The 14,414-nt window shown below is 36.1% G+C and overlaps 1 protein-coding gene across 1 annotated transcript; it reads right to left on the reverse strand.

The window, feature by feature from the left end:
- Positions 1–296: 296 nt before the first annotated feature.
- Positions 297–11,002, reverse strand: si:ch211-214e3.5 (zinc finger protein 518A). Its single transcript, XM_051668086.1, has 2 exons — positions 10,753–11,002; positions 297–7,259 (listed from the first exon to the last, which is right to left on the reverse strand). The coding sequence occupies exon 2, from the start codon at positions 7,239–7,241 to the stop codon at positions 2,634–2,636; it is 4,608 nt and encodes a 1,535-aa protein (XP_051524046.1). The 5' UTR covers positions 7,242–7,259; positions 10,753–11,002; the 3' UTR covers positions 297–2,633.
- Between the last annotated feature and the right edge of the window lie 3,412 nt (positions 11,003–14,414).

Consider the following 14,414-nt stretch of genomic DNA (forward strand, 5'->3'; position numbering starts at 1 on the left):
AAAAATGCCCTTGTGTTTGATAACCATACTGGTGAATACCAAGGAAGGCAATCTTGTGGCATTGTGGCAATTTCGCAATAAAACACTCCTGAATTTCATTTTCCAAAAGACCAGTACAGAATAACTAACCTAATGCAATACTGCCACCTAGAGTGAGAGCTCCTAATATCAACATTTCTCTGAGAAACATGCCAATTAATGTTCATTTCTGTAAATTCAAACACCAAAAACAAATAAAAGTGGCAATTCCAGACATTAAAAGTGTCAAGGATTTTAGTCATAAAAATACAGCCATCTTCTTCAAATGTATTTACATTTATTAATGAAGGAACTGCAAGGAGGTAAATACAGTACAATATAGTGTCAACCTGGTGCATCACATTTTAGGCACTTAGCATACAAAAATAAACTTGTCTCTCAGATCCCAATGAAACCTGTGTGACATGGACAATACAACCAGAAGGAAGGACTTTTTTATTTTTTGCCTCAGGACAAACATTATTTGGTTGACAGGTGACTGAGTGATGACTATATATTTGCTCATTCATGGCATGACATTTGAGCTGTGCCATTTGAGCTGAATATTAGTCAACTGTTATGGTTTGCATAAATCTTCCACTACTTCACATGTATAACAGTGATTGTCATGTCACAAAGAGGGTGAGAAACATACAGTGAATTGTGGAAAAAAAAAAAAAAAAAAGACAAAACGTTCTATACCAACAACATTCTTGTGTAACCTATTTGTTAGATGCATGGTTAACTGATTAAACATGGGAAAATCACAGATTTATCCTAACAACTATAAAAACATGGAACACTACTTAAATATAGGATGGATTATTACCTCTCTGCCATCAAAGCTTCTTATACTGTCAAGCACCATGGACAAAGACCAATTTATGAATTACAAAGATCTCTCAGTGAGATTTCAGTGTAGCAGACCAGATAACTTGTGAGTAGTCTATCTAGTTTAAAAAGAAACAAATTCTATAAAAAGAACCTCAAAAATTTGCAGATTGACAGATCAATTTAAAAGGACCATTGAGCACAATTTATAGGTTCTCCACAGCATTAACGGAGTTGACCTTTTCAAAAACAATTGTTGCATCCAATTTCCAGTAAAGCCTGCTTTTAATTATATATGCTGAATGCTTTGACTCTGCTTTAATGCTTTTTAACCAATTGTTTATATGGATTCTTATTGTCACATCTTATTGTAAACAATCATAGAGAAAATACTTGATATTGGGGCTACCAATAAGAAAACAGTGTCTTGGAGAATATCCTGGTTTAGAGGAAGTCTCAACACCTAATAAATGACTAATTATAACCACTATATAAATGGTTTGCAATTCTATTGAAAACAAAAATCCATACAATCTAACAAGGACAAATGGTCACAACTTAATCTATGAACTCTGCCAAGCACACAAGAATCTTTTGACTTTACAGTGAAAAGAAACAGACCATCTGGTTTAAACTTTGAGGCAGAATGAGGCACTCAAGTATAACAGAAAATGAACATACATTTAGTGTTTGGTTGGCTATTTGAGGTTTGTTGGCTTGCATCTCAATACATCCTGTCTTATCTTTTTTTCAGTAAAGCCTATTCATACAGTTGCAGGTGCATTTCTTCATTTCAAAAGAGGAAAGGAACAGAAGAAAAACAAAAGCACTGAAGCAATAACCAACAGATGTAGGTTCAGAACAACATCTTAACAGAGAAAAGTTTTTATAAAATCCATTATTGCTACTGAAATGACACTGGGTCTGATTTGAAGTAATGAAGGGAGATGCATGGCACCAGAGAAATATAAATGTGACCCAAATGAACAATGAGAACTGATACATCAAAATCAAAATACAGCATAGAAATGACAAACCACCTCAAGGGACACAATAGTTTTAAAAGGATGGCTTCCACAGGAACCAGTTGGTTTGTTTTTAGGTGAATTTGTTGTGTCTGTCACAATGCCTAAAATAACACTTTAAACTTGCAGGTATAACCACACAATTTTTTCTCCATTCATTTTGAACATTTTCAAAATATTTAAGGACATTAATTGTAAAATAAAATGAGTGTTCAGGTTCCATGAACTCTTACAATGTAGGCATGACATGTAGCCAACTGTACTTAAATTGTACACATTGTTTAGATCTACAAACACAGCTTCCAACTGAAGATAATTACCTCTTTATAAACTGGACCGTTCATTCAAAGATTATGGAATTACCTGAGAAATCTGTTCAATTGTCTGCATTAAAAGAGGTCTAAAAGAGACAGCACCTTCTTTTCATACCAGTGATCTTCCTGCGGGCACCATAAACATACAACGTGTCCAGTTTTCACAGTTCCATTTTATACAACTCAAGTCTTTTTTTTTTCTTTTTTTTTTTAATATACAAGGGTTAAAACTATATACATAAAAACTGGTTTCAGGTACCAAACTCTTTTCTATTACACTATACCCTTTAAAAGCTTCTGGAGAAAAATCTATGGAAAAATAATGTCGAAAGGTTAAGTGTATCTTACTGTACTACACTATTAAAAAAAAGGAAATAAATGTAAAAAATCTGTTTTCTACAATGACAGATGGCATTTGGCCTTATCCAGGGGCTCTGTAGTTGCATTAGAACAGCTTGTTCCAGTCTGTTGTTGCCTCCATAAGATGCCGTTGACCATGGCAAATCCAATCCTCTTGGTTGTTGAAAATTCGTCCACAAAACCAGCAACAAAACATTGACTGCTGCTCTGAACCAACAGGTGAAGACCTCACCACCTCATACTTATTTCTACTTGTTTTTTTTAACTTGAGTTTTAATATGAATCTCTCTTGAACAGTGACTCCAACTGGCCTGGATGTTGCACCGCCACTGCTGTTGGAAGCATTCTGCTTTGAAAGTGTACTTGAAGGATCAGCAAGGTTCAGCTCAGAGAGGGCTTTAACTGTACTTTGGGACAGTGCCACTTTGAAAACTTCCCCTTTGTACTTGTTCACAGACCTCATGATGCTAGTAACTTCAGGAATGTCTGCATCAGGGTGGTTCAGCACGACCACAGGCTGGTTTTGACGGGGACATTTGATTTCTTGAAGTGGACTAAAGGGACAGAGCCTCAGCGTTCTCTCAACATCTTTTGCAACAGGCTTCCAAATTGAGGTAGCATCTTTCTCAGCTGACGTATTGCTTGAGATTCTCCTTGTTTTAGAAGAGCTCTCTTGCATTTCCTCAAACAAAGCCCTTCGCCGCCTCTTCCTTTGACTTTGTGGACGGGTGGGACAGGGAACAAGTGGTGACTTCTGTAATGCTACATCATGATCACCCTTGCTTTTGATTTGAATGTTTGACTGGGGTAGAATAAGCTGTGCCGGGATCAGTTTATGAGCAGGATCCAGGGAAATGGTAGACATTTTCAGGCCTGCCGACACATTGCTCAAAGATTTATTTGAGGACATTAAGAAGCAAGGTGACTGTAACGAACTTGTGGCAACGTATACAGGCTTTTTGGCTGAGGTGGTGGTGTATGGAGTGCTAGAGAGAAATCTGGTGCCATTAGGACCTCTAAGAATCTTAAGGAAAACCCTGTTTTTGCCACCATCATTTACTTTGTTGCCCTGGTTGGTAGCTTTCCCATCAGAATTATTCAAAAGTATACCTGACTTAGCTGGAGAAATGTATCTAACCAAGTAAGCTTGTCTCCCAGTCTGCAAAGGACTAGTTTTATCAGCTGTACTCACAGGCATGGCCAGTAAAGGACGGGTTGCAAGCACAGGCTTGGAACTTGCACCAGTGGACTCATTGCTAACTGGGGTAACAGGATGTGGTCTCTGAACTAAATAACATGTCTGTGGCATATTGGTTGCCTGTTCTCCTGATGAGGACCTGACGGAACTTGATAAGATAAGAGAACCTTTAAGAGCAGCGGTGTTGAAGAAGTAGCGATTTCCGCTGCCGCTTGGTGCCATTTGAACCATTGCTTGGCCTTTAGTTTCCCTGTTTGAACTTTGCGCAGACATTCCAATTCTGCCTCCATTTAAAGTGAGAGCTAGTCCTGTAGTCTTGCTCTGCGTTTCAATGCCAGGTTTCACATAAGACACATTAATTTGGGGAGAACATGACTTAGTAATGAGCTTGAACCCAGCTCCACTTTTTAGCTGAACCGGAACAGCGTACGGAGTCTCTGCAGATTGAAGGAACATCTGCTGTTTTCCTTCAGGTGTTTGCAAGATCCTAAGTGTGGTTTTGGTTGGCCTAACAGGTTCTTGTACTGTAGTCGAAGACTTCATTCTTTCTTTCTCAAGTTGCTGGCTAATGATGGCATCCGAGTGCTTTTCGAGTATTTTGCCCAAAACAGCGGCACTATTCAAACTTGCTGCTGCCCTATCTTCGTGTTTCTTCTCTGACATTGATGAGCAAGCTGTTTCTGGCTCGCTCTCAGGAAGCACGGGAAGGACTGAATCGTCAACACTAGCTATGCATTCATCAACCTCAATGTCGCTATCTGACACTCGTTCCAATGCTCTCTCTATACTTTTGTCATTTGCCCCTCCCTGTTTGCTACCTTCTAAATCTTCATCAGATTGTTCAATTGGAAGAGGAGGAGATGCAGGCAGAGTTAAGCTCCATTCACCAAAATCTTCCTCACACTCCTCTTCCTCCATCCCCTCCGTTAAATCTTCCTCAGGCTGCAGGGAATCAGGTGAGCTGCTTGAGGTATCTTTAGAATAATTAGAATAATTGTGAAAATTAAAGACTTCTTGACTTGGGGAATTAAGGGAGTTATTTTCAGCCTCTGCATTACAATCTTTGGCATTAGTCGATTTACCTGTACTAATTTTATTTTGTGGACAAGAGTTTGACTTTGGGTTTTCATTTGTAGTTACTTCAGGGGACTTGCAATTTACAACTATGCTATCTGATGCTAAAAACTCATTTGCGTTAGGAGCATAGCTAACATCTGTGATAAACGGAGAGCACTCTTCAACCACTGTTTTAGAGGACAAGGCCTTAATGGCAGTCGTCTCAGATAATGTCTTAACCTTATCGGAATCCTGCTCTTCTCCAGCCACTAAATCAGGGACCGCATTCTTTTCCACAGGACTTTTAGTAGGGGAGCTATGTTCAGTTTTATTCTTGCATGGTTCACAATCTTCAGAGAAAATATTACTGAAGCATTTATTGTTTTCTAATTGAGGTTTCTGAATTAGAGATTCCTCTGCAATTGTTTTAGATGAAAGTTTAGATTGCAGGATATTGGAGCTTGGAGCCTTGTCATCTGCGGTCATTTCAGGGTTAAATTTTGCATGGGATATTGCATCAGAACATGTTATTTCATCAGCAGCCAACTGTGATACTGGGGGTTCATCCATAACTGAAGACAACACTATCTTCTTGTCTTTAGATGGTTCTATTTCAGCCATGGGTGAATCAGAAAGTGTTGTCTTGGAAACAGCTGAGGAAAGCTCTGAAGCTGAAACAGGAAGTGTGGCGGATGGATTTGCTGGCTCGATGTCCTCATTGGAGCTTCTTTCACAGAGCAAAGATATCTCATGAGGTGGGGACCTCCCATTGGATTTACTGCTATGATGCAGTGATGAGGAAGAATCTTTTGATGTTGTAGATAGTCCGTCAACATTATGTGATGCTGAAGGAGATACTTGCGTTTTTTCGGTATTTTCTGCCTCATTATAAACCTGCCCTGCTTTACTTGCCCTCTCGAAGCTTACTTCATGCTCATCTATCAAGGGGGGCTGGTAGCCAATGTGATTTTCAACTTCCTGTGACTCTTCTTTAATTAAAGATGTAACATTGTTTTTAACACCAGTCTCATTTGTTTCTCCAGACTCTAAACTTAAGAGAGATCCTACGCTTGGTGAGGATGAGGAGCAGGGGCTACTGGTTTTATCTTCATCCTCACCAATGTGTGAATCAGACACCTCATTGTCAGTAGAGTCCTCTTGTTTTGTTGGTATGACTTTAAGAACTAAATGTTTTTTACCATCTACCATCTTAAAGCCCATTACTTTAGTGGTGCAGTTAGGCGGAATTGAAATTTTATTTTTTACCATAAGAACGGTCAGTCCATTACTGTTGCCAGGATTCAGAAGTCCACTTCCAGGACTAATCTCATGCTCTTGTAACTTTGGTTGCAGTGTTGTTGGTGGAATGGGGTGCAAACACTGCGGTTCAGTCTTTAGGGGAGACTTTGTCCATTTATTATTCTCTTTTTTAACCCCAACAGCTCTTTCAAGGAAGTGCTGGGTGTCCTCCAAGGTTTTTTCAGGATTAAACAACCTGCCGTTGTGATCAAGTAGTCCTATGGCAGGGAGAGAGTTAAGCTTTGACATCCACTGTGGTTCTCTGGATCCTCCAACTGAAGAAGACTTTTTCAGCAGCAGTTTTAGTCCAGTAGAATTAACTCCAGAATTGTCCTCAATTGCTTTCCGTTTGTTTGTTCTATCCATCTCGTCACCATGTGCCACAGTAAGATGTTTGTTCAGGTACTCTCTGCGAGCTGCACTATAGCCACAAATCTGACAAGAGAAAGGAAAAGTCCCTGAATGCACCAGGCTATGTCTCTGAAGCTCCCCTTGTGTGGGGCTAACATGTGGACATTTTACACATTTGTGAATGCGTTCATTGTGATGATGAATGTGTTGAACGAATGTTCCTGCATCTCTGGTTGAAAACTCACACTTTTTACAGCGAAAATGTCCATTATGACTGTGGCATGCTGTAAAGTGCCTGGTGAGCAAAAGAAGTGAATACTGCACCCCATCACTGCAGATCTCGCATGTGACCAAAGTGTTTCGATGTCCAATGCGATGTCGCTGGAGAGCAGAGAATTCATTGGTGACAAATGAGCACAAATCACAAGGATAAGTTGGAAGGGTCCCCTTGTGAACTCCTTGAAAATGTTTCAGCAAGTCATTAGGGCTGTAAGTGGTGTCGTCTTTGCATTCGGAGCAACAAAAGCTCAGTATTTTTCCAGAAAAGATTGCACCCTGCTGCATCTTACATGCAGACTTTCCAGAAGGTTTGCCGTCTGTGTTGAGATTATCAGTGCCCGACTCCTCAGGGGGTGCTTCATGTTGGTCACAATGCTCATTGCAAGAGGCTGTCTCTGGAAGCTGATGTGCCAACTCAAGAGGCAAAGTGTGCTCCAGTGAGGTGTCATCATCCTGGCTATGGTCATGGCTTTCAGGGGGATCATCTGATGAAGTCAGGTCAACCTCCATGCTTTAGAATAAACGTTCCTGCAATATTTGAAAAAACATAATTAACCTAAAATATGTGATTAATAGCATTTTATACAGCATTAAATTAAATGGACCGCTTGTTACAATATCAAGGTAGTCGAGTTCATGCACTTTTTAATCAACATCAAGCATTTACATTAAAATGTATATAAATACATAGGGGGAAGCATTTATCTAAGGTCCTTTCACTGGTCACATTTTTTCACCACCTTAATCACCTTTTAGCTTTCACTAGTTTATTTTAAATGTTCCTACAGTATGACTGATGACTTTTTAAAAGTACAAATATTTCATTTAGTATCTCAAATAGTGCCTTACCGATATATCGGTTGGCCGATATTAGCCTTTCACCGATGTATCGGTATAGGTGTATATTTTAACGATATGCGCAGATATGAAAACTTTTTCAGAACATATTATGCAGAAAACAATGCTTTAGAATTGGTGTCATTATGTAGATTGTCCAGCAGAGCGTGCTCCGACTCCACTGTTTACAGAGCTGAGCTGACTCTGAACTGACGGTGGCTCTGCAGACAGGGCAGTGTTAGGCGGTACGGAGTTGAGCGGTTTCTTCTCGGCAAGTTGCTAACTAGTTTGTGAAATACATATTGGAATGTTATTAAACAATGACCCCCATCATTTTCCCTTTTCAATATAACTAATATAACATTAACCCTGTCCCTGACAACCATGTCACTCATGTCTGTTTGCTGTTAGCCAGCTATAGTTTGTCAGTGCAGTAAGTAATGTAACAGATTGAAAGGTAAACATCAGAGCATCTTTTTGCAGCTCAGCAGACAACGGTGCGGTGGTGGATTGTGTCCGTTGAGTGTTGATTTCATGCTACGTTGTTACCTAGTTGGTGAGATGCAATGCTGGTCTATCTTTTACTCTCCGTGACAACGCGCTTATAGCTAACTAGCTAACCATGCAACTACTTTCATTGCTTGTCAGCTGAGTGGAAGCTAATGTGTAAACATGTATTCACCAAACTGTTTTGTTCAGGATTCACAGTTTGGTACCCTCTTCAACCGAACAATTCCAGTCGTTGCATTTACAAAATGTAATATTTAAAAGTCTGGTTTTCCACCATTGAAAGTTTCCCCTGAACCTGTATAGCAGAATACGGTGTAACACCGCTTGACTCGGCAGGTGTAAATGCTTCTTGTTTTACAACCTGCCAATAATTGACTGGCAGTATTAAAATAGTCAGTATTTGACTGATACTAAACAGTAATGATGTTTATTTAGCTATTTATTGTATTTGAATTTATTCTTTATTTTAATGGTCAGCAACTGACTGATACTGAACATACTACACTGATTTTTTTTAAGCTATTTATTGTATTTTTATTTATTCTTTATTTTCTCAGTGTTCATTTCTAGATTTTGTTGACAATGTATAATAATAATGTCAAATATTCTTTGATAAAAATATGTTTAAGCAAGCAACCTTCTGAGTACCTTTGCATAGTCATATCGGTGCAAAATCAGTGAACAATCCACATAGAAAAGGTCTGTTTTCATTCCAGCTCAAAAATTAACTATATCGGCCACCATACTGGTAATCGGTGAATTTTCCCCCTCTAAAATTGGTATCGGTCGGGCTCTACTACAATTAAGTCATAAAAAGTAAGTAATATCCTCTTTTGTTATTAACTATAGATGCAACATGTTAAGTATATAATTATTACACAAATAAAAAAGCCATAGAGATAACTTTTCAGAAAGTTAATATAAGCTAAATATTCACTCCAGTGCCATCTACAACTTATGCTAAATTGTTTAAAATCAATAAGCTACATACATGTCTTATGACATGTTTGCATCATGACAATAGAAGAGAAACATTTTAATATATTTGCAATATCACCTCAGTTCCCAATTCAAAAAACTGGTTGTCACATTAAGGACTTTTACAGCCTAGTTGTAAACTACAGAATGGGCAGTTTGAATAACTTCCAGGAGGGTTCCAATGCTTTTGACCAATATATTTCCATGACCTTTCCAGTGTTTGTGATTACTGGTTAAGGACTTTTGCAAATCATTGTATAGAGTTTTCTGGAGCGGATTTCGATTTGTATGTCAGATTCCAATCTTTAGAATGAATACTGTAGATTTAAATTATTATACTCATTAGTGTATAAATGTCTACAATAAAGAAAATTCCTTGCTGTTATTGAGACTGGAATGCAGCTCAGTAGACAAATTGGCTTTCTTCTCTATAGAAATGTTTTAATTCTCTGATATTTACAGGTTTTGCATTAGTGTGGGAACCCTGTTTAAGTGCCTGTGTAGGCTTAGATAAAAGCACTGCTATGAAATATAGGCTTACTTCAACACTTCATTTGGAGTAATATTCAAACCAATCCTAGCTGTATTTGAGAGGTAAAGAAGCACACAGAGCTCCATAAGTAGTATTGCAAACATAAAACTCCCAAGTAGTAGTGTGTTTTCAGTAGTAAATCATAATGCCATGAGCAAAAAATGCAACTATATTTAACACAGTATGTACACACTGAAGGACTTTTGAAATGTAATTATGTCTTAGATCAATTTAAAAAAATCCACAACTAAAACCTATCAAATTTGTAAGATTTAACAAATTTGTTCAATACTCATACAAAAATTAGTACCGGTACTATTTAAAATCCACCACTTCATATTTTAAATATTATATATAAATATTTATGTATAACAACCCCCCAGTCCATGCATAAACTATATAAAAACCATATTAAATTCCAGTGCAGCCAGAAAATCTCACAAGATGTCAAGTGATGTCTTTAAGAGGGTGCACATCTCTTCATTAGTAAACTCATGCGTAAAGTGTAGTAAACTTTTATCAGAATGATCATGTTCTCACACAGAATACATGCATATCGGATATCCATGTATTTAATCCGTCACAAACAGCCTTAATTTATGTTTATTTATTTTTCAGAGCTGCTGCATTAGACAAACTTTTGACCAGATTTAAATGCACTGAACAATCTAACTCAGTAGATGCACAAACAAACTTTTTTTAAAAAAAAAAAAAAAAACACGATACAAATCAGCCAAAAAACTAGGCCATGCATCTAACGAATGCTTAAAGTCGGCTCTTTTAATTGACTTCACATTCAGCAACTTTGTGCAACGCGGACACACAATGCACAGCCAACTGAAGGAAGTGCCATGTCAATCGACTCAACACGACAATTATGGCCGTGCATTTTTGGATGCATACCGACTGTCCCGCGACTCCCTCGCCGAACACATCTCCACATGTCAGTGAAAATAATTCCCCCACAACACAATTTAACCAGGTCAACGAAAATAAAGCAACTCGCCCACACCCACGCGAGACATAACCAAACGATTAAAAAAAACAAAGAAGTCAAGGAACGAGCTCACTACTCAAAAAAAGTAACCGTTACAATACTGCGCAATGGAAGTACGTCATAATTAAGAACGCCGCTTCAAATAAACGCGAATTCGAGAAATTTACCTCTCTTTTCTCTTTAGACTGGCAGGTCGCTGACGGCAGCCATGACAGTTCCATCCGGGTTCTGCTCCCTCCACTGCGCGTGAGACAGGAACTCACAGCGGATGAATATGGATTACCTGAAAGACTCATTAGATTGTATTTTACTAACATATATTTCTCGTTTTCTTTTTAAACAAATTCTCTCAGTAAAATAAAGCGTCTCTTCGGCTAATTAATGTATATTGCTGTTTAAAGTATGTCCATTACACTACTGTCCCTGTATTTCCTGGTCCTAACAGCAGCTGTCCAGCAAAAGTGGTCATGCATAGTGCTGCTTTGTAGACCCCAGAGACGCCATGACTCACTCTACATCATGGCGCGCCATTTTGACCTACCATGTCATTACTCTATTGTTACATAGTTACAACAACGTTTATCAGGATGTCCCTATTAAAATCGGAGTGCAGAGATGCCTTAAATAGATGTATGAATCATTTGGCTATTATGTTGTTGATGATGAAGATGATGATGATAACTATTTCGTTGTAGTTATCTAACAAACTTACATAATAAATGCTCATTTTCTTTATTCGGATGCCCATTAGCTTCCACATATAAAACCGTTACAAAAATGCATCAGGGTAATCATATATATATATATATATATATATATATATATATATATATATATATATATATATATATATATTCTTCAAAATAACATGTTAATTCAATTGTTGTTAGTACAATAACGCTTAGCCACCAAACTGAACAACACAATGGTAAACATTGTAAAGTAATGCAATCAAGCATGTCATAAAACAGCCCATAGTCCAAATGTGTTGTTTTTATTTTCCTGTGTGCAATTTAGCATTTTTATTTTTGCAAATTGCAAAGCATAATTTACCATTTCGTTTTGTAAACCACAATAATACAAAAAGCTCAAAGTAATTTCCAGATGAGTCACAGTAATCCCTTCTGAAGACCACTGCTCATTCAGTGTGTGCCAGTATTGAGGTAAAACCCTCAACTTTTCAAACTAATACTTGCATATTAAAGTATTTCATACTGTTGGGAACTTTGTTATAGCCTATTTTAAGATATATGCATGAATTCTATAAAATTCACATCCATCACAACAGTGTCTGGATCACACTGTAAAAAAAATATTGGGCTGGTTTAAAAAAAAAAGAGAAGAAAAAAAGATGACTCTTTGCATCAGCTTTTTTAGTATTTTTAACTCAACCATTTTTTTTTTAACATATTAAACTTCACATGTTTTCAAGTTATCAAGGAAATATTTATTTTGTAAGGAACTACCATTTCAAGTAATGTTTACTACATTTTTCTGACAAGCTACACAGATTTGTTTAGTTAGTTACACTTGATTTTCATATGCATTTAATTTATATTCCAAGGTTCCTAATATAGCCTATTTATTATTTTCTTTAAAAGTAAAAAGAAAAGAAAATGTGTAGTCAACAAAACAAGTGTCTCAAAAGTGTCTCAAGTGTCTCAAAACAAATTTAAAATATTTATTCATTTACAACACTTCAACAGCAATAATTTGTAAACATATCTAAGAGAGGCTGTTTAAAAAATACTAAAACACATCTACTTATCAAATAAAAAATTAAAGGTTGACCCCCTACACACAAACAAACAAACAAACAAACTTTCTGGTTGTGTTTAAGCTTAAATTGTAAAATTTTAATCAGAAACACATAAATTGTGAGCCATTAAAATAAGAACTGTATTGACTTTTGTAAAACATAGCCAAGGATTGTAAAGTACCAGATAAAAAATATAGAAGTTAGACCCAGTCTATACCATGAAATATACATATAGCCATACAATACATAAGATAGTAGATCCACATGTAAATGTAAGATAAAGAAGCTCCATCCTGAAATTAAAATAGGAGAAGAAGACAAGAAAAACATCTATAATCAGAAATCTCATGAAGGTTTTGAATTGAACACATAAACTTAAATGGTCAAGATTGGCTATACCAACAATAATTCAGCTTACTAGGCTTAATTATTGAAATAACTGTTTTAATAAGGTCCTTCCAGTGCTGTTTTCAGGTGATCATAAGTAGCTTATGAAATATAAGTGTGCTATTAATTACAATGCTTTCATTATTGTCAAAAAAGTGCCATATAGGGCTAAGTAACTGGGTCTATTCATATTAATAAAGTATATTCACAGCTTCTAAAAGGTATAAATCAATGCTATAGCAGCCATTGTAAACGTTGATGGGGACAAATCAATCAAACTGGCACATTCATCAAACCTATTTGCACCCATCAGTCATGTGTTCTTTCCATTTGATCAAACAGATCATCACAAAATGTTAAAAGGTTAATGCAGAAGAGGATCTATTCCTTTCCTGTATTATATAAAACACAACCTCTTATTTTATGTTGAGCTAAAATTTTATATACAAAACAAACCCTTTTTTTATGATTGAGAGAATGATGGAAATGTTTTATATTATTGTTATATTATAAGTACACTATATGGGTGTTCAAACACTACTATTTTTAGGGTCACAGAATTAAATACAAGCTACCTGGCTTTTCAATGAAAAGAATAATTTAATATATTCAAGGATAAAGCATAAGGTCTATATTAATATAAAAACATAACATTACATGTTTAATGTAACATTTAATTGCACCATAACTGATTGAACATTATTTTCATAGTTTATTTCAGGATATTACTTACATTTTTTAACATTTCAAATAAAAATAAATACTTAATATACAATTTTCACTTATAATGAAATGAAAATATTGATTTTTCAAAATATATATTGGATGCTGATTCACGTTAGTAAAATACATAAATAATAGCAGAAAATTATTATTTTAAATCAATTACACTATCAGTATACATTTTCTATAATATAATATTTTTATATAATGTTTAATATTTATCATTTTTTTATGTATGTCCTGTAACAAGCTTTAATAATGTATATTTCTTTTAAAAGTTTAGTAGTAAGTAGTAATACTTAGTAGTAATTTTACTAAGTATTAAACTAGTGAATCATAAGGAATATTTCTATAAACAGTCTTACAAATTGCCTGTCTGCAATGACAAACAAAATGCCTGTTGAGAATGACAAACAAAGGAGATGGATGAATATCCTGTGGATTAAGGTGTGGCTTGTATTAAAGTGTGAATTTGCCATTAGAGATCATAAAGCTCATTTAATCTTTAAAGTATAGAAGTGTTAGGACAGCAAACCCTGGAACTAAGTGGGCAGGTAGAAATAGTGGCAGCCTTCAGTTTTTAGTCAGAAAATCAAGGAGCAGTAACAAGTATCCAGCTTGACCTACTCAGATCTCATAGAATTATATTCTGAAAGTGACAACCAACAAATTCCTTTTTAGACATGTGGTCTGACTGCATTGGTAAGAATTTATTTTCTTTTTGATGACTTGATATTTCCAGGATTTTTTTTTTTACATATTTTGGAAATATTTGTGTGAATCAGTAATAACATATATATATATATATATATATATATATATATATATATATATATATATATATATATATATATATATATTTACATTCTTACAGCTGAAGATGGACACTCACAGGCCAGTAAGATTGCAGGCCGCAGGAAGAGAACCTGTTTCACGAAAGAGCACTTGGAACTTCTGCGA

The sequence above is a fragment of the Myxocyprinus asiaticus genome, chromosome 32 (genome assembly GCF_019703515.2).
Source record: "Myxocyprinus asiaticus isolate MX2 ecotype Aquarium Trade chromosome 32, UBuf_Myxa_2, whole genome shotgun sequence".
Lineage (NCBI taxonomy): Eukaryota > Metazoa > Chordata > Actinopteri > Cypriniformes > Catostomidae > Myxocyprinus > Myxocyprinus asiaticus.

Coding starts and splice junctions, on each gene's coding strand:
- si:ch211-214e3.5 (XM_051668086.1), bottom strand. CDS start 7,241: ATGGAGGTTGACCTGACTTCATCAGATGATCCCCCTGAAAGCCATGAC.